Here is a 27,114-nt window from a genome sequence, read left to right on the forward strand (position 1 = left end):
ACGAGCACTGACGACCCTGCAGACACGGATCCAAAACTACTGTGAACAAACAGGCCTCGCCAGCAGCCAGGAAAATTCAGAGAAAACACACACACGCTGGTCAAAAGACAGATTCAATTCCATATTCCTTCCAACACTAGTACTGCTTCCCGATTTTCTTTATGCTTTTCTTTGTGCTTTTCAGTTCAGCAAAAGTTAGAAAGGATAATACATCTGCAAAGTGTGATACCAAATTGTACAAAACCGATCAGTCCTGTGGGGTAAGAGGGAGGATGATCATTTTACAGAAGACTGTAAGATCACCAGCATTAACTTAAATTATTTCCTTTTCTGGACTTCCAAGTCCCCCTGGCAACTTGAGCTAGGAAAATAACATGCATCCAATAGAAAACTGGTATTCTAAAGACATTTTCCTCATGTGATACATTCTTGGAGTGTATGGAATGCGAATTTTAAAAAATCGCATTTTTTCTTTCTTTGTTGCCAAAATTTAGGCATTAGAAATAAGCCACAGTAAACCTACTGAGCTTACCCACAAAATGGAGTAAGTCAGGACAGATTCAGAGAAGGAGAGATGGAATCCAAGATACACTGTCACTCCTGGGCTCCAGTCCCCAGGCAGGACGTGCCCAGGACGCCCCACTGGGGCCTCAGGAGCGACAGATGACATATCAGAGCGAGGAAGAAAGCCCCCGCCCTCAATTGCAGGACAAACGAGCCATTTCTGCCGTTAGATGTCTTGCTAAGACATCTTAACATCGTTGGATTATACGGCCCATTTGGCTATATGACCCATCCTGAACGCTGAAATAAAAGCTGTTAGAAAAATAATTTGACCAAGGATAACGGAACAATTTTTTTAAAAACAAAAAGTTAAAAATATCTGAGTATTCAAATCTAACCTTTTCACACTATCAGTTTTGGTTTCGATGGATTATATCAAAGGCAGCACACTAAAAACCATGCAACCACCACAAGGTTACAATGACTATTTAACAGCACGATGTTAATGGTTTCTTTTCTCGTGGCCTGATTATGATAAAGCTTTATTAGAGAGCGGGCAAAGAGCAAAGTTCGCACAGCCTCCTTCTCACCAGGGCCCCCGCAGGCCAGCCCACCTGACCTGCAAGTTGTCAGCTGTGGTCTTTGCAGAGGATCCCACCCTGATCACATGATCGAGGAAACCAAAGTCACATCAGCCCTGCAAACCCAGTGAGGCCCTGTCACCCCAAGTTGCAGCAACGCTGGGGTCCTCTGCTGGGGAGTAGCGAAGGGGGCTGGCTTGGGTTGTGGTGAGAAACTGGGGCTCCTGCACAGGGGGAGGAAGAAGGCCCGAGGTCCCCAGAGCCAAGAGCTGAAACTATGTCCCCCGCAAATTCTGCACCACCTCCTTAGGGCTGTGAACTCCAGACAGAGCCGGGAGGGGCCCCAGGGGCTTCTTTACGGTTTCTGGGTCTGTGTCCCACCTGCCACTCAGGCTCGAGGGACAGACACAGCTTCCCAAGACAGATGAATCACGTAGCCAGCACTGCTCTAAGCTGCATTTCTGGTTTTCCAACTGAAGTCTGAGCACCTTCCACCCGATTGCTGTAATTAACTAAAATTAGAGCTTTATAAAAATCTGTAAGTGCAAGCTTCGACATTTGAAAAAAGGTAGCTACGAACAAATAAATAAGCACAGACAGTTCTTAAAGGCTGCTTCTTTTGCCTTCTAGCAGGAACCCATGTTTCAGACACGGCGGCCGTGCCTCTGAAGACGTGAGTTGGGACTGAAGATGGGGAAGCTGCTCTTGGGGCCGCCAGCCATGGAGGGTGTCGGCTCGCACAGCACGAGGACCCGGGCGCCCAGGGAGGACACCCTAGGCTGGCCCAGAGGTAGGAAACCAGGGAGGAAACCAGGCCAAGGCAGAGGGAAGGAAATGTCTGACCCCCGAGGGCAGAGGCTCTTCTCTCCCGCCCCAGTGCCCCCAACTCGCAGGGTCACCCCCGCTGAGCACGCACTGCAAGCGCATAGAGAAAGTGCGGTATTGCTGATGTGGTTACAGGTCACCTCTACCCCAAACTGCCAAACACCCCCAGAACACGGGAACAAAGCCCTACATGCTTTGAAAAAGAAAAAAGACAGACTGTTAGACCCAAGACCACCAGAAAACCAGCCTCGCTTGGCAGTTCCACACACGCTGGGCGGGGCTGGCAAGGAACTGAGCCCCGGGATGCCACCGCGCGCAGCATCAGTACAGGGGCACCGGGCAGCGTGCTCTCAGCCCACGGGCCCTGCCGCCACGGCGGGGGGACCTGAGGTCGCCCACAGCTGGGAACACCCGGGGAGCGGAGAGCTCGAGCACGAACGTCGTCTGCAGCAGAAGCTCAACCCAGACGCCCGCGGCCCCGCGGCTCACCCAGGACCTCGTACACACAACTCATGGGAATTTATAAAACAATAAAAAGGCCCCACGTTTAAAACGTTATAATTTATAGAATACTCTGTACAAAAGCAGTCTGTGAAAGGACTGACTACCCTAGAAGAAGTCTACAGCCGTCGGCCTCCTCTTTGGCGTGCTGGCCAGCGGCTTCTTGGTGCCCAGGGGCGTGCTGGCCGGCGAGCTGCTGGGGGTCTTCAGCACCCCGTGGAGGGGTCTCTGTTCGGGGTTGAAGGCCACCCGGGAGGGGCCCGTGGGACTGACCAAGATGCTCTTGTCCGTCTTCTTGAATTCTGCCCCGGATGAAAGCAAGGCCACAGGTTAACAGGGTGCGCACGCGTCCCTCCGTCCTACCCATCCGCCCACCTCGGTGCCGCCGGCAGCGCAGGCTCCCGCCGGACCCGAGCCGCGTGCTCACTCCCGGGCAGGGCGGTGCCCTCGCCAGGCCCGCAGAGAGGGCCCGAGAGCCCGGGAGGAAATGGAGTCGCCAGTGAGGCTCCTTCCCTCGGACGACTTTCACCCTCCACGGAAAAGGCCCTGAGGCCGCCTGCACGGACGTGGGGGGAGCGCCAGGCGGGCCAGGTCCCGGGGGGTGGTTACAGAACACGGGCACTCAGTGAACCCCCAGTTTGGGTCTGGGATGAACCCCAGGTTTAGACAGTTGAAGGAGGAGCCTTTCCTTCCTGGTGGATTTGTTCCCCCCATTTTCTCCAGCGCTGAAGAGAGAGCTTCACAGGTCCTCTCCAGACAGTCCCTCCCTTCTGCACGCGTGCGTGTGCGCGCGCACACACACATGCACCCGCGCGTGCACACACACACGTTTACTTGTGGTCCTTAAAAACAGCCAGGACCTAAACTCATTATGTACTTGTAAAAACCCTGGTTTCCTCCTTTGAAAGACAAAGCAAGGCAAGTGAATCACACCCGTACTGAAAGCGGTAAGACAAGCATGCCCCTCTTCCCCTCTCCCCCGGGGCAGGCAGCCTGCAGACCTTCGCGGAGGCAGGACAGACCGCCAGACCGCGGGCCGACAGGGCTTCAGAATCAGGGCAGGCAGGCCTGGAAGCCGAGGCCCTCCCGGCCGCCCCGTGAGCGACTCAGCAACGGGCCCAGGCCCTCCCCGCCCCGCAGAGCGGACGCCGACTCACCCGCCGTCGTGTTCCTGCTCAGCCCAAACGTCACCTTCTTGGAGCTGGACGGCGTCCTGTGTGGCTGCAGAAGAAAACGACACTGAAAGGAGCAAAGGACAGCGGCCCAGCCGCCCCGAGGGCCCAGCACTGGCCGGCCAGCCCTGCTCTGCAGTAACCGCCTGTCGCTGGGGTCCCGGGGAGGAGAGCAGCATTACGGTGTTTGAAACCTCCCGGGAACAAGAGAAAGCTCACCATCCACTCCATCCACCTCGTCCCAGAGCCCCGCCGTGACCTCGTAAGGGGAGCGATGGGCCCGCTCCTGTCACGGAACCTGACTTCTGGGGGCAACGGACGGGCACTTCCCAACTTCCTGTGCAGGAGGACTCCAAGCGGATTGGATGTTCTAACAGTTCATCAAAATTAAGTAACTGCTTCCTATCTGACAAATTCCTAGAAGCGTCCCCGCTCTGCATTATGAAGCACTTTATCAAATCCTTCTTAGAATCCCAAATCTGTGTGAATCCCATAATTCTACTTCATACCATTTTTGCTTTAATATCAACATTTTAAGAGAGGGACTTGGCTTGTGTGAGTCTTGAGTCATTGAACAAATATCCCTAAAATACCTTAAAAGACACACAGGCAGCAGTCACCCTGCTGGTTCGAGTGGGTGCTATTTAAATGTGAACTCGCCGGGGGTGTCCCCAGCAGGCCAGCTCGGCCCGCCCGCCACAATGGCTCCGCCAGGACCTCTGTCTCCTGGAGGTGGACTGGACACACCCCCAGCGGCCCGGCCTGGGCACTCGGCACGGCTGGCCCTGCCTTCCTGAGCCCTGAAACAGTGACCGCCCTCTCTCACCACCGCCACTCGCCCTGACCACGCCCCTCGTGTCCCAGGCAGATCTGCGGACCCAGACCCCCCAGAGCTTCCGTCCCCCCCTCGCCGCCCAGTCCCGTGACTTCTCGGACGCGGCACCCCAGTCCCGTCGACGCAGAACGGTGTCACCGACCGCACCTCAAGCTCCCCGCTGAGCCCTTGGGCTGTCCGGGGCCGGAACGGCTGCCTGAACAAGGCCGGCACGCCGCGGGAAGCAGCAGAGGCCGGAGCGGGGCCCGAGGCCGGCGCGCAGAGCCCCTGTCCGCGCCTCGGGTGGCAGAGGGACAGCGGGCAGCGGGGCGGGGGTGGTACCTGCAGCCCGGGGCCTGGACAGCGGGCGGCGGGGTGGGGGGTGGTACCTGCAGCCCGGGGCCTGGACAGCGGGCGGCGGGGTGGGGGGTGGTACCTGCAGCTCGGGGCCTGGACAGCGGGCGGCGGGGTGGGGGGTGGTACCTGCAGCCCGGGGCCTGGCGAGGTGGCGGCCCCACTGCCTTTGGCCTTCCTGAAGAACAGGGGCTTCGGGGAGGACGAGGCGTCAAACTTCACGAAGTCCTTCTGGGTCCTCAGCTGCTTCTTCAAAGGGCTGAGCGCCCCACTGCTCCCCTGTGTGCAGAGGGGCGAATGGGGGTCGCACCCCCCCGTGAATGCAGGAAGCAAGCAAACACAAAGGGGGACCCATGTACCAGCTCACCCCAAGCCCCCCGTTTCCTGTTCCAGGTGTGCAAACACCTTGCTTCCGGAGCAGACGCCACACACACACGAATGCCCGCCTCCCCACGCTGGCACCATGCCGACGGCCAGAGGTCTACCTTCTTGGCCACGAGAACCCATTTTTACCCATCTTCAAACTCATGCCCGTGTCCTGAAGATTCCCGCCTTTCAGAGACCGTCTACTAGGCAGTAATTCACATTCATTTCTGATCAGACATCACTGCCCACACAAAGTTTGGCACGGGAGTGAGGCTACCAGGTTCTGTGGGTCCGTGACAGGCAGACACAGAATGTCCCCTGGACATTTTACACTGACAACCCCACGGCGGGCCCCGCTCTGTGCCTGGGGTCTCAGGGGTCTGGGAAGCCCAAGGCAGCCCACTGGTGGTTTTGGCAAGTCCTTGGTGTTCCTGGCCAGGACTCACGGTGTCGCACACAGGGACAAGACACGCCACCCCTTGGGGAGGAAAACCTCCCTCGACCCTGTGACTTATTTAGCAGCCGCTCTAATCCTCTCCGAGGAGGGCTATCAGGGGCCAGAGAAACGAGACTCGAAGAAGGAAACTCCTCTGATATTCTCAGTGAAGAGCGAGCGTCAGGGACTAGTGGGTGAAGGGCAGAGGCTGCAGAGCCCAGAGAAGGTGACACGGGTGACATGGCCGTCAGGGCAGGTCTGAGACGAGAGCAGACTTCCCGAATGCCAGCTGCGTGCCCCGTTTCCCTGGCTCAGACTGAATACGGACCCACTCAGGGATCCTGCACTGTGAGGCCCAGAAGCAGCTTTTAACCCAGTCCACACAAGCTCTGTAGACAAGGGCCTTGGTGTCCTAACTGCTGCAAAGCAGGAGATGCAGACACACACGCTGGGCAGGGGTCAGCTAGCTTGTTCTGGAAAGGCCCAGGGAGTAAACGATTCCGGCTCTGCAGGCCGTGAGGTCTCTGTCGCACTCCTCAGCTCTGCCGCCAGAGGCAGAAGCAGCCAGGCCAGCATGGGCGCCGCTGGCGGGCCGTGTGCTAGGGAGACGACGTCTGCCAACCACTGGCACAGACGCACTGCACGTCCAGAGAGGGGGGTGTGAGACGCAGACCTAGAGCCCAGGTCCCCGTCTACAGGTGGCTCTAGAGATCCAAGTGGACAAAAAGTTTTTTTCATTAAAAACATCAGTGAGATAAGAGAATTTGGGGCTTCTGCCTTTGCCAAAGGAGCCCAGGACTGGCCATGAGTTGAAAAAGAAAAACGAGATCAGCGTGTGACGGAGACACACACCTGCCTGTTTATCTGCTGGGACTGGCCATGGGGACAGTTCCCCAGCCTGAGGCCGGCCCTGCCCTGGCCTCTGCGTAGCCGGAGGGGTGGGGGCTGGGGGGGAAGGAGAGGAAGCCACCCAGGTGGGTCACTGCTTGCTCCTTGGTAGAGGCTGTCCGGAGCCATGACTGCTCCCTGGGCCAGGGGCTGGCTGTCCCCTGCCCTGCCCATCCATGGGGCTGAGGGGGTAGGGCCCTGACACTCCTGCCCGGGAGCTCCAGCCCCCCTGCCCTGGGCCCGGCCGCCCTACCAGAGCCTGGACGAGCTTGACCCCTCTGTGCTCCGCCAACTTTGACATCTCTTTCATTTTCTTCCTCTTTTTCAAAATGGCAGCTTTCTGAGCAGACAGGTGGTAGAGGTCAAGGCCACTGGACTCCCCGCTCCTTTTCTTCACTTTCCCGCCCTGGGGCAGGATGGCAGGGCAGTCCCCTCCGTCTGCTGGGCTCGCTGGAGGGCCCTCCCTCCGGGGCAGGGGCCAGGCCAGCGTGGGCGGGCCGCTGCCGTTGACCAGGAGGGCCCCGAGCTCCCGCTTCCTCTTCAGGACTGGGGCGCCCCCAGCCGGGGCCGCTCCCTCCAGGCTCTCCACCTGGACCCTCAGGCTCCTCCTCCTCCGTCGTTTCCTCCTGCTGTGCACGGAGGCGTGCTCCAAGCCACTCTGCTCCGGGGGGCAGGACGTGGCCACCGTCCCCAGCGCAGCTGCACTCGCCTCCTGGGCTCTTCCGGGACCGGCCTCGGGCTGCCGGCTGCCATTCTGCTCCAGGCACACGGCCTCACCACCGGGCCCTAAGTGTTCAGGCCGGAGGCGGTTCTTCTTCTTCTTTTTCCTTTTTCTCTTTGGAATACCGCCTGCACTCTCCTCTTCCTCGGCAGGAGAGGACTTGGTTCCTAGAGGCACAAACCGGTCAGTGAGCGCCCCGGTGCCCAGGCCACCTGGCCGGCCTTGTGGGGGATCCCAGGGCACGTCCCCACGGCCTCCCAACAGGTCCTCCTCCGCGCCCTCGAACCCCACAAGCTTCCTCACCTGGCCCCATCTCTTCCCTGCCCCAGCTGTGACCGGAAACCTTCCTAAGGCCTGTTTTGATATAAATGGATCTGAAATAGTATTCCGATTTCTGCTAATTTTCAGGCCCAGACCCAGTAATAAAACAAATGCTCCAAAGGGCAGTGTCCACCCAGCATCTCCCTGTCCCCACCCACTTTCTCCACTAGGAGTCAGTAAATGCCTTTACTTTAGGGAGGCTGCAACGTGGTTCCACAGGAAACAGCAAAACACTCGGACAGACTTTCTGTCTCAGCCCCTCAGAGCGACGGCTTCCGCTCTGCGATGACCCGTGTGGATGGCAAAGGCAGTCCCCGCGCCGCCGCCCTTTCAGCCCTGCCCTCACAGACTGCGGGCTTTGTGGCTCACCTTTCCCTCTTTCCATGTCTGTTTTCTCCAGAAGTTTGTTCCCTTTCTTCTTATGCCTCCCTTGACTGAGGGTTTGGTCATCTTCGTCAGCAGAGGTGTCCTCAGCAAAACTGAGGTGAGAGATACTGCCTGCTGGACACCAAAGCCCCTCCTGGTCAGGTTTCTGAGACCAGCACCGCTCTGTCCCCAGGGCCCCCGAGCCATGCCCCTCCCCACGTCACGTGGGTGGAGTTTTAACCCTGATTTCTGCCATAAGGCCCTCACTACTCCTCCGACGCTTTGTGGGGACTTCCCTGGTGGTGCAGTGGCTAAGAATCCGCCTGCCAATGAAGGGGACATGGGTTCGAGCCCTGGTCCGGGAAGATCCCACATGCCGTGGAGCAACTAAGCCCGTGGGCCACAACTACTGAGCCTGCGCTCTAGAGCCTGTGAGCCACAACTCCTGAGCCCACGTGCCACAACTACTGAAGCCTGCGCAGCTAGAAGCCCATGCTCCGCAACGAGAAGCCACCGTGATGAGAAGCCCACGCACCGCAACGAAGAGTAACCCCCCCTCGCTGCAACTAGAGAAAGCCTGCGCGCAGCAACGAAGAGCCAATGCAGCCAAAAATAAATAAATAAATTTATATATTAAAAAAAAAAAAAAAAAAAAAAAAAAAAAAAGCTTTGTGCATCTCTCAGCTGAGGCAAGGGACTGCAGACCTGGGGTGGCACCCTCCACACCTAGCCAGGTCTGCAGGGCCCTCCGATTCTAAGCTCTCCGTGTGCAAGACGGGCGGGAGCAGCAGACCATCCACTTGGCTCCAATGTAACCAAGCCCACAGGCAGCAGCTTCCCCTGGGGGACGGCTGATCACACAGCGGATGAAAGGGACTCGGAGAGATCAGCTTGTCTTCTTCATGAAGAATCCAGCCCGCCCCAGGGGCTCGAGCCCTCGCCCTGGCGTCCAGAGGGCGAGCCCGCGCCTGGCTCCGCGCTGGTCTCCGGACGGGGCTGGCGGTGGGCGGCGGGCGGGAAAGGAGAGCAGCAGGCTAACTCCTCATGCTTCCAATTCGCGCCTCTCAACCCTGTGTTTCAACATGTGGCACGACCGCCCCCTGTGGGGCCCATGCGTATTAACATCACCAGTTATAATCTTGTCATTTTCCTCACCTTCAGAAAGATCTTGGAATCTGAAACAGAAAACAGGAAAGGTTCCTAGAGAAACCCTGTCTTTCTGTCTTCTGTAAACATATGCACTAACCTTTTAAAATATAAGTGATACTTGTCTTTCCTTAAAGTAAAACCTTCATTGAGATATAATTCACATACTAAACAATTCACCCATTTAAAGCATACAGTTGAATGTTTTATTATCAGTATATTTTTATTGACGTATAGTTGATTTACGTCATTAATGTCTGCCATACAGCAAAGTGACTCAGTTATACACATATATACATCCTTTGCTTACGTGCTTTACCGTTACAGTTTATAATACGACGTGGAATATAGTTCCCTGTGCTATACAGGAGGACCTTGATGTTTGCTACTTTATACATAGAAGCTTGAAGGGTAAGCAATATTTGGGGTCTGTTAACTCAGCTTCCCTCTCTTCTAGAACGGGGGGAGGGAGAGGAAGGTGGTGGGAGGCAAGCGAGAAACAGACAAAACTGCCCTCATAGCATCAACGACACGAGGATCTAAAGACTTGTCTTGGCACATCCAAATGAAACAGAGAAAGTTAAATCTTGTTTCTTAAGGCTGAAAAAGCTAACATCTCTACATACACTGCGTTCTCTGCTTTGTTCCCAAGTGGAGACAGCCTAGCCGTTTTTTGCCCTACATGACTGATGCATTAGAACAAAAGGAAGTGTGGGCCGTGTGCCGTGAGGATGCATGTGCTGTGAGGGGCCGTGTGCATGTGGGGGGCGTGTGCTGTAAGGAGGTGTGTGCGTGTGGCAGCGTGTGGGCTGCACGGCAGCGCCGGGGAGCAGACAGGCCCGCGTCCAGCTGCGTCTGGCAGCTGCGAGCCCGGCCATCGGTCGCCTCCCGGTGCCCCAGCTAACTCATGTGTGAAGTGGGGCAGTGACGGAAGCTGTCCTGGACGTGCAATGATTTACGTGCAGCGCTCAGAACAGGGCTGCTCCCAGAGTGCGTGATCAAGTTCACCTGTTCCCTGTTGTCAGTCACAAGCCCGGGGCTGCGCAGTGCATTACCTGAATGGTTGTAACTGTGTCACAACCGCACTTCTGGCAGACAAAGTGGGAGCTGGGGGGCAGGGAGGGGGAAATAGCTGCACCGCTATCCCAACCACCCTGCAATTTCTTGATTAGTAGACTACACATTCTCCACAGGCTTCCTTCTACATTGTCACGAAACAGCTAAGAGGCGGGTTTAGCTGCCTCCGCAGAATGAACTTGAGGGGCAGGGGAGCGGCTGTTTTTACAGAATCTTTCAGTTTATGTGTGGGTACTGCAAGACTATGAGTAATAATATTAAAGGACTGAGAAAAACGGTAAGCATGGTGACAGCTCATCTCATGGCAAGAAACAAAAGGGCTGGACTTGAACGCGAATGACGATCAGGTGAAACCTTCCCCGATCACTTACTTTTTGATTAGCTTGGAGAGGCGTTTCCTGTTGAAGGGAGGGATGTTCTTCCTGTTGGTTATTTCCAGGAGTCGGTCAGCAACTGCCTTGTAGTCAAACTACGTGAGAAGAAAAACTAAACATCAGCCCAAAGCACAACGCTGCCTGACTTGGAAATCACATCAACTAGAGACAGGAAACCCAGAGTTGGGGATTCTGGAAGCATCCCCCAACAGGCTGGTGCACACAGCATGCCTAAGGCCTGCCAGCCAGAAGCCTAAGCACTGCCCTTGAAAACTTCCTTTTATTTGTTCTCAGAAGAAGCTACTCTATATTTGTTCTCTTTCTTTTTTCTGAAAATTTAGTTGGTATGCTATGCTGTTCTGTGAATTTAATCCAGATGTTCAATTTGTACTTGGTATCGTAGTAAACCTCCTTTATTTGAAAAGTACCACTGGGCTCGCTTTGTGGTATGGAACAGATCTCAGTAATTCAGGCCAAAACAAAGACCAACATCTTTCAAATTGCCATCATACTTAAATCTCTTTGTCTCCAATAAGCTCATTACACCAGTGACTGAGGGATTAAAAAAAACCTTATGCATTAGGCATGTGGTTTAATCAGCTCTAACCCTAATTCCCCAGCAGCCAGGCGGCTCCACAGCATTCTACAAAAAGCAACACCTGCTACCAACCTGGAGAAGCAGCCCGGCGTCCTCCACGCTTCTGCTGCCGTCCCGTCTGCCTTCCTCACCGACTCCCTCTTTTCTGGAGTGATATCTGCCCAGTGCTATCAAGGAACACATCCACAGACACAACTCAAATACGTGGCCATGGCTACCCCCAAGGGAGCCACCCACCGTCCAATTAGGTGCCTCTTAGTGAAAAACAACATTTTTCTTTTCTTTAAAAAAAAAAATTATTTATTTATTTATTTGGCTGCGCCAGGTCTTAGTTGAGGCACTTGGGATCTAGTTCCCCGACCAGGGATGGAACCTGGGCCCCCTGCATTGGGAGCTCGGAGCCTTATCCACTGGACCACCAGGGAAGTCCCAAGAAGAACATTTCTTTACAGACAAAACGCTGCAAGTACATTTATAAAATCTCCCAAAGATGTTTTGGTTTTTTAGTCCTGGGACATAAAAAAAAAAAAAAAAACACCTGGGAGAAATCACACATTTTGCCTTTTAATTACTTTGTAGACAAAACCCCACTGTGGAGTGCAGTGGAGGTGGACAGGAAACCTGTGGGCCAGGGCTCAGGCCAGTGGGAGGAGGGCAGACAGGGTCTGTCCCTAGTCTTAGGAAAGCTGAGGCTGTGGTGAACTCTCTACAGTAGGACATTGACTCTCAGGGTGCCGCCTCAGGAAACACAGCAGGCTGATGTTTATGTGACTCTGGCATTTAAGAAATAATCCAAAGAGCATTAAAGCTCAAGGAGAAGCAGATAGAAATGACTACTGAAATCACACAAGCTCTCAAAGGTGTCTCAAAGGTGTCTCTGGAATCCTTTCAGCTCCTGAGTGGTGTGGCCTCAGGGCAGAGCCCGGAGTAGACTGGGCGGGTCCCACAAGCATCTAATGAAGAACCTGGGGGGGAATCTTGGGAAGCGCTCAGGGAAGAGGGGGAACGGCTCTAGTTCAGACACAGACGTGGCGGAAGGAGAGGGCCAGAGCCAAGTCAAAATGTGCTCAAGGCCATTCAGTGAGTTGTCACTCGTGCTGAGCTTACAATTAGAATATTTTATTTTTTCTTTTGTAAAGATTTGTCTTTCTGACTAAAGAATATATGATCATTGAAGAAAACTTAGAAAAAACAGACAAAAGTACAAAGAAAATAGAAATCACCCACAATTTTGCCACGCAGGGCTAGCTCTTACCACCTTGGTGTATATCCTTCCAGATACATACGTACATGTTTATATGCATATGTCTAAATATACAAATCAGGCACCTTCTACACAGAGTTTTTTGGTCCTGCCACAAAAAATTTTTTTAAATTATATTTTCTCTATTATTTTTTTTTTGCGGTACGCGGGCCCTCTCACTGTTGTGGCCTCTCCCGTCGCGGAGCGCAGGTTCCGGATGCGCAGGCTCAGTGGCCATGGCTCACGGGCCCAGCCGCTCCGTGGCATGTGGGATCTTCCCGGACCGAGGCACGAACCCGTGCCCCCTGCATCGGCAGGCGGACTCTCAACCACTGCACCACCAGGGAAGCCCCTCTCTATTAGTTTTTGAAAACTTTCCTTTTCAATGGCTCTAGAACATTTCAAAAGCGTGGGTACAACCTGAACTAGCCTTTTACCTGACACCGTGGCACCAAGATGCTGAAAACCAACGTGAGTTCTGATGAGGCTGCATTTTAAGTGCCCCACGCAATTCCCACGGATACAAACAGCGCTGAGAACAGGGTCCATCCACAGTGGTTATTTATACACCCGAAGAAAAAGAACCCTGGAGGAACTCGGAGACAGAAAGGAGAGCTGCAGAAACAAGCATGCGTTCCCAATGCAACAGTAAATCAGGTCTCCCGTCAGGGACCCTCTTACAGACACGAGACCACATTAAGATTTTTAAACACATCAAAAAAGCCGAAGGAATTCCCTGGCAGTCAAGTGGTTAAGACTGGTTAAGACTCGGTGGTTTCACTGCCGAGGGCCTGGGTTCAATCCTGTTCGGGGAACGAAGATCCCACAAGCCTTGCAACGCAGCCAAAAGAAAAAAAAAAAAAAGCTGAAACAACAAAAACACACAAAACCCAAAGCAACGGCAACAAAAATGACAAAACCCTCGAAGAAAGCCCTGTGACCCTGGGAACTGCAGAACTGTGCGTGAGCCCCAAGTGTAACCAGGGGCCCTGGACCCGAGTGTCTAAACACAGCCCTAGTTCCTTTCCCAGGTGGTGGCCAAGGCAGAGGCACCTCTGATGAATTCCAGGGTGTAGCCAGTGAGCTGGCAACAAATGTATTAAAAAGTGTTCCTTTGAGTGAACTTTACCTAAGAAAGACTCTTCAAGTAAATCCTGTTACCTGTTTTCTTTCTACTGATTGCTTTTCTCCATGTCATCTCATTTCCAGACGTCTCTTCCTCAGAGAGGTCACTGTCACCCACTTTGGTTTTCTGTTCCTCAACCGTCTCTTCAGGTGCAAAAGGAGACTGATCTACAATGACTTCAAAAACACCCCTAGCTATAGTCTGTACCAGAGTCTGGCTGAGGGCGGAAGCACAGCAGAGAGAGTGTGGTTAACAGTCGGCCTGGACTTGGTTCCCTAAAGGAGCACAGAGGGCTGGAAGGTGGAGGAAGTCACCACACACCCCATCCAGCCCCCCGGGGACCCGCTGGGACCAGCAGCCGGCACCCGCGTTTCTAACCACACCCCCGTGCCAACCAGCTGCAGCCGCCAGGGGCCAGCTGGGCGCCGTGTGCCAATGGGGAGGGACCGGGGGTGGGAGGGAGCCCGGGCGATGGGAGGGCGAGGTTCCTGGAGCCGCTGGGGGGCCCAGCCACGACTCAGAGCTTCCTTCCAACGCCGCGTAGCTGCTCTTAGCTTTGGAGGGCCTGTGCGCCATGCTTCACCTACCATTTTACCACCACCTCCCATAATGAAGCACCAACCGAAGCAGTAAAAACACACGTGGATACTTACTCCTTAGTCTTGGCGGCCACCTTGCAGAATGGGTCAATAAACTTGAGGTTCTGATCGGCCAGCAGCTGTAATTTAGAAAGAGGAAACACAATGAGGGGGAAAAAAGAGCCTTTCTCCTTTCTGATGTGTCCTTGAGAAAGGAACCATTCGTGTTTCTCACACAGACTGCATCAGACCAACACGTATCTCACAACGCCCGAAACACACTCCGCTGAAGGTCATGGCCGCCGTCCAGCCACCTGGGCATCTCTGTGCAGTGACCAGAGAAGATGCCCCTCCCAGCATTCCCAACACATACGCCTTCCTCCACGGAGAAGTCCCACTCGGACACTCCCGGACACTAAGGTGAGGAATTAAAGAACAAATGTTCACCGCAGGTCACTCGTGAAAGAGGAGGGTAAACCACTCCTCCTAATCCCCAATTCAGGTACTCACCGGCATGCTAAAAATTGTGTACTTCCTTTCTAGCCCTTTGTCTGTTCACAGATGAATATATACTTAAAAAGCCACACCATTTGCCCAGCTTTGTCTGTGGCCTTTTTTCCCTACTGCTTTTTATTTTTATTTTTTGGCTGCACCTCGTGGCTTGCGGGATCTTAGCTCCCGGACCAGGGATGGAACCCGTGTACCCTGCAGTTGGAAACGTCAAGTCCTAACCACTGGACCACCAGGGAAGTCGCCCTACTGATTTTTTTTGTTTGTTTTTTTGTTTTTTGTTTTTTGTTTTTGCAGTACGCGGGCCTCTCACTGTTGTGGCCTCTCTCATTGCGGAGCACAGGCTCCGGACGCGCAGGCTCAGCGGCCATGGCTCACGGGCCCAGCCGCTCCGCAGCATGTGGGATCTTCCCAGACCGGGGCACGAACCCGTGTCCCCTGCATCGGCAGGCGGACTCTCAACCACTGCGCCACCAGAGAAGCCCGCCCTACTGATTTTTTAAAAATAATTAACGAATTTATTTTTGGCTGCGTTGGGTCTTTTGTTGCTGCGCGCAGGCTTTCTCTAGTTGCAGCGAGCGGGGACTGCTCTTCGTTGCGGTGCACAGGCTTCTCACTGCGGTGGCTTCTCTTTGCTGTGGAGCACGGGCTCTAGGCGCGCGGGCTTCAGTAGTTGTGGCTCGCAGGCTCTAGAGCACAGGCTCAGCAGTTGTGGCGCATGAGCTTAGTTGTTCCGCGGCATGTGGGATCTTCCTGGAGCAGGGCTTGAACCTGTGTCCCCTGCATTGGCAGGCGGATCCTTAACCACTGCACCACCAGGGAAGTCCCCCCTCAATGCTTTTTAAAAACTCAACATCACAAGGACTTCCTCATGTTACAGAATCCTTTGTTGGACTGCATAAGCTGTTTTCAATTCTGTTTTATAAGACTGCCATGTACACCCTTACTGCATAAATCTTTATCCACATGACCCATCACCTGCTTAGGACACATTCCTAGATAGGGGAAGAACGACGTCAAAAGAAAGGCTGACCCATCCGTGCTGCTACTGTGGCTGGTAACCCTGAGCGCCAGCAAACAGCATTTCCACCCCCAGCTCACAGAACATTCAGAGCAGGGCCAAGGCCCTGCCTGTTTGGGGGAGCTGTGGCCACATTACACTGCTGCAGGGTGTCTGCCCACTTCTTACCTCTCTCCCTCCCACCTTGGACAGTTCATCCAGATAAATATCAATGAAGTGGAATTTCACTCCGTTCGGAGACTGACTCTCAGGATGTAGGATCTCCTTCATCAAGACGTCCAGGAAGAGCTTGATTCGGCTACAGGAAACAACACACACGGTTCTGTTAACCCCAGCTGCCAACATCCTCTCTTCCCCCAGAGAAATTGGCAACACTCTCGTGCCCCCCTACTTAACAAGCAATGCGAGGCGGAAAAAGCTTGACAACCACTGAAACAAGTATAAAATGCTAACTGTCACGTGTGCTCAGATCTGCTGGATTTGAAGTTCTTCACGCGAAAGGATGTTTGGCTCTTGGTACGCAGAGCGGAAGGCGTGGATCAGGCGATTCAAACTTGTTAATTGAAAGACCTGAAACCACACTATTGCCTTAAAAGTTTTGAGGCCCCCAAACACTAACCCATACAGTTTACCAACCTTTCTTCCCAGCCGTTTCGCTTCAGAACTTCAAAGGACTGCCTCAGGACCAGACGGATCAGCTATAGAGACAGACAACTTTTGTTACAAAGAAAGGGAAAGTGAGAAATATCCATCAGCTGAGCAGAATGACTGGTATAGCCCGCATCCCCAAAGTGAAAAAGTTTCCGCAATAATCATATTTAGCTTCTAGAACAAAAACTGTTCACTAAGGATGCCCAAACAAAACAGACGGCTCTGAGCACATCTTCCAATGCTCTCCGCTGGTCACCTTACCGTGCACCGCACCAACCAACCTTGGCACGGTCCGCCAGCTGCCGCCCGCCCCCAGCCCCGAGCAAAGGGGCTGTGGCCCCGCCCTCACCATGTGGTACTTGTCCAGGCGCAGCCCATCGATGTCTGGCCACTCCCGGTTCACGGTTTGCCAGAAGGTCTGGATGAACAGGTACTCTGCAGTGAACAAGAGGCTCTGAACGCGTGGTTTACAGGGTACCATGGTACCACAGAGCAAGAGAGTAACAAAGGGAAACAGACTAGGATTGTTTATTCACTCTTCTCAAGAATTCTTGGGCAGCTAGAAAATCTGGTCGGTAACTAAGTCTGCTCAGTAACTTCTTTTACATTTAAATAAAAGCATATTTTAATAACAGGAAGGCTGGTAATATCTTAACGTTCAACTCGAATGCTGTCTGGAGAGTGTTTCATTATCCACTGCCAAGCCACGTTTCTGTTAAAGATCAAAAGATTTCCTGAGCCCCAGCTACTGGCCCTTTTCCAAAGCCCGTCTCTACCTAACAGTCAACCCAAAGCCATTAATTCTGATGAACACTTGGAGGATCCATGGAGAAACTCAGCTTTTTTTTTTTTTTTCATGTTCAGTGTCAGCTGGGTGAGGTCTAACAAAACATTCTATTTTTCTCTTCTGAGCCATGAAATTAGCACCTTTTCACCCCAAAATAATTTGGGTTTTTTGCTTTACTTCTTTTTGCACAATTCTCTCTTGATATATGAAAAGCTACAGTATACTCCATGTGTAGAATTTTGGTCCGTACGAAGTCAGCTGGGACCCTGCTAAAATCCAGAGAACCACAGAGGGTTAATGAGGCCAGTGGACGGCTGTGTTCTGAGGAGGGCTGAGCAAAAGAGGCGAATTCTGCTTTCTCTTCCTCTGTAGCTTATCAAAGCCTGAGTGTCTCAGAAATAATTAGTTCCTCCCTTTGTTTATTCTTTTTGGTCAAGAGGGGTTACTTTACAGCTTGTTACCAGCGATGACCTCAAATGGCTCTAGTCTTAAGGAGGGTGAGCCATCCTCTACATCCAGAGGTTACTGCAAACACCAGCATAGTCACACACAGCCTCTAAGAGTGCTAAAGTAACTCAGGATTTGGAAACTCTGGAGGACTGCTATTTCTTAAAATATTTTTTTGAAATTTCTGAGATGCCCGATGTGGTGTCCCACAGGACACCTCCTTCGTCACCCTCTCAGTGTGTTTAACAGTTTCCCCATGGGACGGTTTGTCGCCTGACATTTACACACTAGCAGCCCAGGTTCACGTGAAGCTAGCCCACTGGAAAACGGAGACTTTGAAGGAAGGAGAAGAAACAATATTGACTAGATTTCGTAGGCAAGTTACCAAGTCTGATGAACAAGGAAGTTTCGAAAGTCATGGAAACATCAGGACTTACGGGCCTCTGAGTTGTTAACAACATGGATGAGGTGGGAAATAGTGTTCGCTAGCTCCTCCTGCAAAGGCGGGGTTGGGGAGAAACATCGGGGTTATTACGCGGTACCACTGACACAACCGCATCACGGCCTGAGGGGAGGGGCGTCGCTAGCTCTCGTTCTCCATGTCACTTCCACTAAGAAGCTTGTATCTGGATATCCGGATTTCATCAAATGTGAGATTCCCAATTTCGACGGACCCCTGCGCCAACTCAACATGCCTTTGAGAACTGTCTAAGCCGCATGCTTACGCAAGTCATCTCTAGCTATGCGCTCAAATGACCTACGGAAGAAACACACTAGCTGTCAACAAGTCCTGGCTGTCAAGATACAACTTGAATTGAGATTCCAAACCCCCAAATAATGGAAACACAGGTGCCAACGAGGGGGAGTTGCCGGCAGGCAGACACCGGGACTGTCACTCCACGAGGCTCCGTGCGGAACCAGGAAGTCCTCTCGTTGGCTTGCTCAGAGACAGGCTGCAAAGGCAGGGCGGTGGGAAAGGTTAAGGGCATCCAAGGCCACGTGAAGAGCCCGTCCTGCCGAGCCACACAAGCTCGCTGGGGAGAATTTGGTGTCTTGGTCTATGAAGAAACCTGCCTTGGGGAGTGTCAACAAAGTAACTGTTTATGAGCTACAGAAGGGAAGAACAATCCTTGTCGATACTACCTGGACTCAAGTCTTTCTTACGCATCTTAAATGAACTCCCAGACTTGCAAGTGATCTTCCCTTTTATCTGTTTTCATCTGTTTTCTTCTTCCACTAAAGCTGTTGGTTACTGTTACTTTGAATGTAACTTAAAAATATTTTGCTCCGCTATCCTACTCAAAACATGTTCAGTGGAATAAAGGCAATAAATCAAAGTGAGTCATTACACAGCTTAGGGGAAGTGGCAAAGCTGCACGGTAAAACCCAGCCGAGTTAAACCTACCCACGACGTGTCAGGGGGCTGCAAACAGCGTTTCCTAAGGCTGACCCTCTGCTGCTACAAAGGCAGGCCTGCTTTTCCACGGCAGAACAAAGCTCTTAAAGAGCCTAAGCCATTTTCTTTGACAGTTTTGGTGGCGGGGCTCGGTGTGCGCGGCAGACAGGGGTCCAGGTGAGCACGCACACCAGTGACAAGTCTCCACTGCCTTTGCGGGTGAGGCCATCAGATCTGGGGCTGCTGCTCACTCTACAAAGACCCTGCGCCCAGCATGGGGGCCGCCCAGTCCCGGGCACCCACTTGGCTGTGGCAGAGGTGGGCCTGGAGCCGGGGTAGCTCACAAGATCTTAGACTAGTGCCATGCTGTTTTGGACCACAAATAATAAAAGATATAACAGAAACTTTAAAATAAGTAATGTAAATAAAACCTACCGTGGAACGTATGAAACTGTGACAGAGAAATAATAAATCTAATTTATGTGTCTTCTTTGCTCTTTGAAGAGATAATTAACCTCACTGCTTGCATCCCTTTCTATATGGACAAGAGGTCAGAAAGTGATCTCTTGAAGCAATGGTTTTCAGTTTGTTTCCGTACATTAGGGATGGATACAGCATAAAATGGGCAGGTCTCTTATCCACCTGTGCCAAAAATCCAGTCATATGACAAAGGGAACTGTAGGTTACCTGTAGAAGGGGTTCATCCTGCACCCACATGCAATAGAAGAGCCCTTTCCATATTTTTAGAAGTTCTTCTTGGCTGAAACCTCCTAGAGGGTAAAACAGCATAAAAATCTTATTTTAGAGTCCAAACATTTCCTTTCTAAATTTAGAACTGCCACGTAAGCCGTGAAAATAATACTGCATACGTTTTCATTCTTTCACTTGCAAATGTCTTTTTAAATTTGAAGCATACATTTTCTTGCTGTTATAAAACAAACGCACATACATTAGGCAGTTTTATCAGCTATGGTGCAGGGCGGTAGTGGTGGCGTGTTCTTATTATCTGAGGAAAGAAGCGAACGTCATCACAACAAAACATTAACTAATTCAGTGGCCATTTACGAGTTCCCCCAAGTGGCCTTCTGCCTAAAACTAGCGCCTCCACCTGCACACCAACATTTTCACGGGTCTTGCAAAGCAAAACTGCAAAGCCTACAAAAGATGGAGGATTTGCTTAAGTCCCGTACAACTAGCCCAGGGAAACTGGCAAAGCTTTGGGATATTTTTGCAAAGATGACCCTTTTAAGGATCGTACATTCGGCTGTACCTTGATCTCCCTCTCTCCTGGTTACAGTTTTCACTTACTGGGCAAGCGTAGTCTTGTTTTAAGCGGCACCACCCTGGTCAGCCTTGTTCTCACTCATTATTCAAGCCCCCCACCCCTGCCTGAACCGCCTATGACCAAGCCACAAGTTGCACACAGACTTCTGTCTCCTGGGTGGACCCCAGGTGTCAGGGAACAATTGCTGAGTAATGTAAGAACCCACAAAATCAGGTAAGTGTACACCCTTGCAGTTTCCAAGCCTATGGAGAACAAACAGAATCCTCAAGCCTTGATGCCTGTTACAAATGGTCATTATTAATATTTCACTAGAAGGTACCAGGAAGAATCTTCTGGAGCAGCAAAGGATAAACTAGGTGAATGTAAACGAGTATGTATTTGGAATCAATGTGATTTCGATACTCCAAAGCATAGTTAAGTTAAAAGTGACAAAGAGATCCCTTTTGATAGAATGAGGTTTATGTATTTTATTCAGAGTATGCTTTAGAGCTTTATAGGTACTGATTTCCAAGTTACTAAAGACCTTTCTCATACCAACAATTTCATTATAGTGCATTTTGATTCTTTGTGATGGGCTCTCACTTCCCCAGAAACGACAGTAACAGTGGTTTATTAAAGTGCCTTTCCTTTAGGGCTCGGGCAAATGATGTGCCAACTGGTTTCCTCCCCATCTTGTAATAAATAAGCCACACCTGACTACACAGCTATGGTGTAAGTGGTAAGTTCCACCAGAGCAGAGCCAACTGCAGTCACGACTGTAGTCACTTTGTCATAGTCACCTGTGTTTATAACCAATCATGTTAAGACTAATGAATTAGTGGATCTGGGCAAGGGTCATCAATGGCTGCTAAAACATTAGGTGAACAAATACTGAGGAGCGTTACAATGGATGAATCAGACCAACAACACCCGAGCCCATTAGATGTCCCATGTGACGCAACAGGAAGAACACAGCATCACTTGTTAAGTATTCTCTCAAAATGGAAAAAGCTAATCTACACCACTTCAAATCTTAACTGTTAATACCAGTTTGCAGGAAATATAGGGGTCAGAGGAACATGTCAAATGAGACCATGGGATGCAGCCAGCAAAACCCCAGATGTCGGAAACTCTATAGGACAAATGACCCAGTTCCTCCAATGAATAAACTGCAAGGGAAAAAGAGGTGGATAAGCCTGCTGGAATTTAAGATCTTTGTAGACATATCGACCAAACGCAATGGGTGGGTCTTGTCTGGATTCTGTTTGTCATAAAGAATCTATGGAATGATGGGAAAAACTCAACAGATTGGATATTTCATATTAAGGAAAGATGTTCAGAAGGTGTGATAATGGTGCTGTGGTTAGGTTAGAAGGGTCCCTATCTTAGAGGTACACACTGAGGTATCAGGAGATGAAATGAGAGGCTGGGGATTTGCTTCCCAAGAATCCCGTGGGAAGGAGGAAGTGGGCCGATCAGACAACCCGGCCAGGCAATTAATAAATACTGAAGCAAAGTACTGATATTTGAAATTATGTACTTGAAATATTCTTTAATTAAAAGAAGAAAAAAAGAACTGCATGAGATTATCAAAATGTTATCACGGGCTGTTTTCTTTCTTCTTTGTACTGTTGAGAAAACTCATCATAATGAAACTGGAAAAGCACGACCACTGATGAAACCGGATTTAAATGACACCAGTTCCTGCATGAGGCTTGGGACTGGGCATCCTTGTTTTTGCCAAGCAGCTACACAGTCTCCCCCTCCAGGGCTGCCCCCCTTCAAGGCAGGGCTGGGCAGGGCTCACCTATGTGGTGGGAAGCAGCCAGCTGGGCTTATGCCAAAGCAGCAGGAACCCCCTTGCCCACAGGGCTGGTGCGAGAATGGACTGGTCATCCCACGGCTGGACAAGATCCTCTTGCTCGGGCCTTAGGAAAGACTCTTGATCTCTCCTGGGAGACTTGAAGAGAAGCCACGGTTTGGACCCTGCCACACGGCTGGGAGCCTGTCTGAGAATGGAAGCATCAGGGGACAGCAGAGTTGTCTGCAGAGAAGCTGGGCTCTGGTGCCATCAGTGGGGCTCCTGCATAAAGCTGTGCTTTGGTTTTCTTCCCCTGAAAACTAGTGTGGCTTGGATATTCTGTCAAGTTCCAACTGAAAGAGTCCTAACCAATAAGAACATTTATGGCAAAAAAGTCATATACTATAACAGAGTACACAACTGAAAGTGGCTTATTCACTGCTTCCCAAACCCAGTCCCAGTCCCCCCCCTCCCCCCCGAGGGACCACTGCTCTCTGCCTGGTGGCATCTTTCCTGTGTGTGCTTACACAACACTCATGTGTGATACAGAAACGCACAGGTGTGTGTGCTCAAGCTCAGAAGCCTTTTCACTTAAAAAGAGCACAGTGTGTATTCATCTCCAGATGGCTTCTCTAAGGGCGGCAGCATGTCAAACCACCTCTAAGTGATCTTGTGAGGCACTGAAGCATCTCTGGATAACCCACACCTGTACCAGGCAAAGGTGTGCTGGGATGCACTCCAGAGGCCTCTGTGAGGGAAAACAGCACATTTCGACAAAGTGACAGGTGAGAGCAGATCCTGGACAGCGGGCAGGAAAGGGGCTTGGACGTGAAAGAGTATTCTGACTTTCATCCTACGTGGAGCAACCAAGTACAGTGGAAACGAAGCACTGGTCAGGCCCTGGTCAGCTCCTTCCTGGCTGTCACTCCTAGAAAGGCCTTGAGCCTCCTGTTCCTCACCTGTGACACGTGTCAGGTTCATGCTTAGGGTCAAAACTAAGTGTACAAATGAGAAGCACGTTGTAAGAGCAAAGCACTACATGGTGGGCGGGTATCACTGTGATCGTCCCATGTTCTCTACCCACAGCCTAGTAGAGCTCGTCTCCCTTAAAAAAACACCTATTTCCGGGGCTTCCCTGGTGGCGCAGCGGTTTAGAGTCCGCCTGCCGATGCAGGGGACGTGGGTTCGTGCCCCGGTCCGGGAGGATCCCACATGCCGCGGAGCGGCTGGGCCCGTGAGCCATGGCCGCTGAGCCTGTGCGTCCAGAGCCTGTGCTCCGCAATGAGAGAGGCCACAACAGTGAGAGGCCCAAGTACCGCAAAAAAAAAAAACACACAAAAAACCAAAAAAACCCACCAACATATATATATATATATGTTTCCAACATATATATATAAATCCCTCATTTTCACCCAGGAATTTAACTGGTAAAAACAAGGTACCAATCTTTGAAGCATGTAAAGCAAAACAGAGAAATGCTCATCATCTAATTTCCTTCAAGACCCTGAAGATGAATTACGACATATCTGAAGCAGTTTTGTCCCACAATTGCTTTTGGATTTGTCTTTTTTTCTTCGGGGTTGAGTTTCTTAAACTTAATACAACTAAGTTTCTAACAATAATATAGGTTTAGTTGCTTCAGAATGAATGAGGTGAACATGAAAGTGACACGTGGATACAGCAAGTCCAACAGCTCCTCTCATCACGAATCAGCCCAGGAGGCAGCTTAGCCGGTAACACGTGACCCCACACCTGTGTGGAAACAGCCATAGCTCCCCAGTTCTCTAACTACTGAGTTGAGAGACCCCAACCCTGCCAGTATGAAGAAACACTTGTTTCCCCCATTACTGCCACTGGCTCTAAGACACCATCAACTATAAGATGTACTGTTATCTTACGTGCTGCCAAGAGAAAGCAGGAACGCAAACGAAACTGTCACAAGGTTGATTTTAAAATTTATCCCACTTTTGGATGTTAAATGCGTAAAGCTGCAGAATGGATAAAAGAGGCCGAGATGCTTGTCTGGTTCTGTTCCCTGCTGCACTCCCAGTGCCAAGAGCAGTGCACGAAATAATAATAGCACAGAGGAGGCGCTCCACACGTTTGCTGAATATATGAACGAATAAACAGGGACGAAATGAGCCCTTGTGAATAAAACCATGGTTATTCTACAACTGTGAGTGATCAACAGGAACACTTAAAGTAGCAGAGCAACATCAAGTTGCTTTAAGTTCTACAGAGATTTTCAATTTGTTTTTGAAATGACGAAGCTCTCTATGTTGCTAACAGACAACAAGAGTAAAATTTCAGGGGCTTCCCTGGTGGCGCAGTGGTTGAGAGTCTACCTGCCGATGCAGGGGACGCGGATTCGTGCCCTGGTCCGGGAAGATCCCACATGCCGCGGAGCGGCTGGGCCCGTGAGCCACGGCCACTGGGCCTGCGCGTCCGGAGCCTGTGCTCCGCAACGGGAGAGGCCACAACAGTGAGAGGCCCACATATCGGGGAAAAAAAAAAAAAAGAGTAAAATTTCAGACTGCCTTTTCTATGCCGAAGACGACACAGTAAACTTGGGTCTGTCAGTGAGATTCGCTGTCAGGCCAAGTTATTTCCAAACTTGTGTTTCTATTCTGACGAGGACAGCTGTGGCAGACAGTTTTATTTTGTCCCATCATCACTGTCTAGACATTCACTTTGCAGTTACTTTGTGGAAGGCCCGCTACATTCCCTGCAGTGTGGGCGTGGTGGTGAAAAGGAGTACAGGACATGTAACTCAGGTGGGATGGCGCTAACCAGACCGGACCTGGGCACTGGTACACACCCCCGGCCTCCTCCCCCAGCATCACCTTGGCATTTCGGACCCTGAGCCTGTTCACCAAGGGGCTCTGAGCACCAGGCTCTGTCTGGCTGCCTCAGCCCGAACGTACTGCATCTGGTCCCTCTTCTGTTCCTGTACACGGGAAGGCCCTCGTGTGTCTGGATGTGCGCCCACTTCCGGCTAGGAAAGCAGACAGAAGCTTACAGTGTTTTGGGGGGAGAATGGCACATCTACTGATAATACGAAACAGTATAGCTAAGTGCCACAACAGACACATACTGGATCTCTCCAAATCCTAGAGGAGCAGGGTGAAGTGAGAGGTAAGGAAGTTAGGGGCAAGCGATGCTGAACTGATGCCGGGAGTGGATCAAGGCTGGGAACCTCTTCTGAGTGAACAGGAGAAGTGAAGGTAGAGGTGGTAAGTGGTGTACTGCACACCAGGAATCAGTGCGGAGCAGTCACATAGGGGCTGAGGTGGGGAGAAAGAGAGGACAGGTCACGGTCCGCAGACCTGGAATTCCAAGAAGGTGGTGATGTGGTCCAGCTGTTTTAGGAAGATGAGCCCAGGCTGGTTTGTGGAGCATGGGTTCAAGGGGGGCACAAATGGAGTTGTTAGATCAGCCAGGAAGTAAGCAAGTGCATAGGTCTAGATGAGATGGAGGGGCCTTCAATCAGGGCAGAGTAATTCAGGAGAGGAGACAGGGAAGACCAAAGGACAGTGGATGCAGGGTGCAGGGAGAGGATGAGGAGGAGTAGTCCAGGCCATGCACGTGTCCAGCTAGAGTCTGAGTGGAGGATGGAAACTGGCATCCAAAATAAAAGAGCATGAGAGACTTCCCCGGCAGTCCAGTGGTTAAGACTCCGCCTTCCAATGCAGGGGGTGTGGGTTTGATCCCCGGTCAGGGAACTAAGATTCCGCATGCCGTGCAGCATGGCCAAAAATTAAAAAGACCACAGGCAGCAGAGAAGCACCAGAAGAGGAAGTTTTCGAGGGAAGAAAATGAGTCACTTTTGGGCATTCTGAGTTTGAGGACACGCAGGTGGAGACGTCAGGTGAGCAGGGCATATCTGAGCTGAAAACAGCAGAGGTCTGGGATAGAAGGCTCAGGTTAGGAACCTCTAGCATACATGGGATAAGAATAAATTAAATCTGTCGGGAAGACCCCTAACAGAATCGAAGTCAGAAAGCTTGGCTTCATTCCTCTTTCTAGCAGACTTCCCATGAAACTGTATTTTCTTTTTCCTGGGTAGTCTTTCGTGATTTCTTGTCAAAATAAAACAAACTAAGGATGTCAGTACAGGGATAAATGATATCAATTCTTTCAAATAGACTCAAAGTATTAATACTAGCAGTAAACAAATCAGACTTTATCTTAGTGCAATAAAAACCTCCATTGCGTACAGTAGTTCATGCCTTCAAGGGTTTACAGATCAGGTAACAAAATCCGTCAATGGCACCCCACTGAAGTTAAAATCCAAACCACAAAAGCCCCGTGTGACCTGGCCACTGCCTACTTTTTCAACTTCACCTGTTAACACCCTCGCCCTCTCTTACTGACCTTCCAGCTCTTCCCTCTCGCCTCCTCTCAGACCTGCTGAACGCCACCCCAAGAGGCCTGTGGAACAGCCTGTATAGAGGAGCTCTCTCTTTCCTTGCTTTTCGTTTTCTTTACCTCACTTATACGAGCCCTGTTTCGGTTATCTATTCCTCCCTGGATTTCCCGGGACAATTTCCTCGAGGGTAGGGTTTCTATCTTCTCTCCTGCAACCCCAGCACCTAAAGGTGTTGGTCAAGTGAGGACGTAACTCAATGACGAGCGCACCAGAAGCAAGCAGGAGAGTCCACTGATCCAACGTGCAGGCATGGGATCGGACAGAACGCGTCTACTCTCAGCTTCCCCGCTCGCTGGGACTTTCGGCAGGCCACCTAACCCTGTCGGCCGCAGTCCCTCAACCGTAGAACCGGACGACACCCAGCAGGAAGCGGACACAGAAGCACATGCAGGAGTGCGAATCGGTGCCGCACGTTCCCCCCGTTTCCGCCGGCGGCTCCCCCGGCCCGGCCCCTCTCCCCGCACGCCCCGGCCCACCCGGGGCTCCCCAGCCCCCGCCGCCATGTGCGCGGCGGACCGCCGGGCGCCCACCTGTCTCCCTCTGCGTCTTCACGCTGATATACTGGCGCAGCTTCTTCACCGCCCGATCCCGGATGCCCTTCTCGTGGGACGCCAGCCGCTGAGCGAACTGGATCTCGGCCGGCTGCATGGCGGGGGCCATCGCGCCCGTTGGAGCATCCCCGGCCGCAGCCCGCCGCCGCCGAGCGCCAGCCGCCGTGCTGCCCGGGCCGCGACTGCGCAGAAGGCAGCGGGGCGGGCGGCGGCGCGCGGGTTGATGGCATCACAGAGGCGCCGGACGCCGCTCGCAGCGCGTTCTG

At 51.8% G+C, this 27,114-nt stretch overlaps 1 protein-coding gene across 1 annotated transcript; it reads right to left on the reverse strand.

Annotated features, from left to right (window-relative positions):
* Nucleotides 1-27,024, reverse strand: RRP1B (ribosomal RNA processing 1B). Its single transcript, XM_081234642.1, has 16 exons — nucleotides 26,828-27,024; nucleotides 19,491-19,573; nucleotides 17,845-17,902; nucleotides 16,523-16,608; nucleotides 16,159-16,220; nucleotides 15,691-15,820; nucleotides 14,067-14,131; nucleotides 13,449-13,630; nucleotides 11,117-11,211; nucleotides 10,444-10,541; nucleotides 9,005-9,024; nucleotides 7,853-7,984; nucleotides 6,695-7,329; nucleotides 4,881-5,030; nucleotides 3,569-3,632; nucleotides 1-2,713 (listed from the first exon to the last, which is right to left on the reverse strand). Exons 1-16 carry the CDS (start codon nucleotides 26,955-26,957, stop codon nucleotides 2,520-2,522), a joined length of 2,184 nt encoding a protein of 727 aa, XP_081090768.1. The 5' UTR covers nucleotides 26,958-27,024; the 3' UTR covers nucleotides 1-2,519.
* Between the last annotated feature and the right edge of the window lie 90 nt (nucleotides 27,025-27,114).

Source organism: Mesoplodon bidens (genome assembly GCF_964165515.1).
Source record: "Mesoplodon bidens genome assembly, chromosome: 5".
In the NCBI taxonomy this organism is placed as follows: Eukaryota; Metazoa; Chordata; class Mammalia; order Artiodactyla; family Ziphiidae; genus Mesoplodon; species Mesoplodon bidens.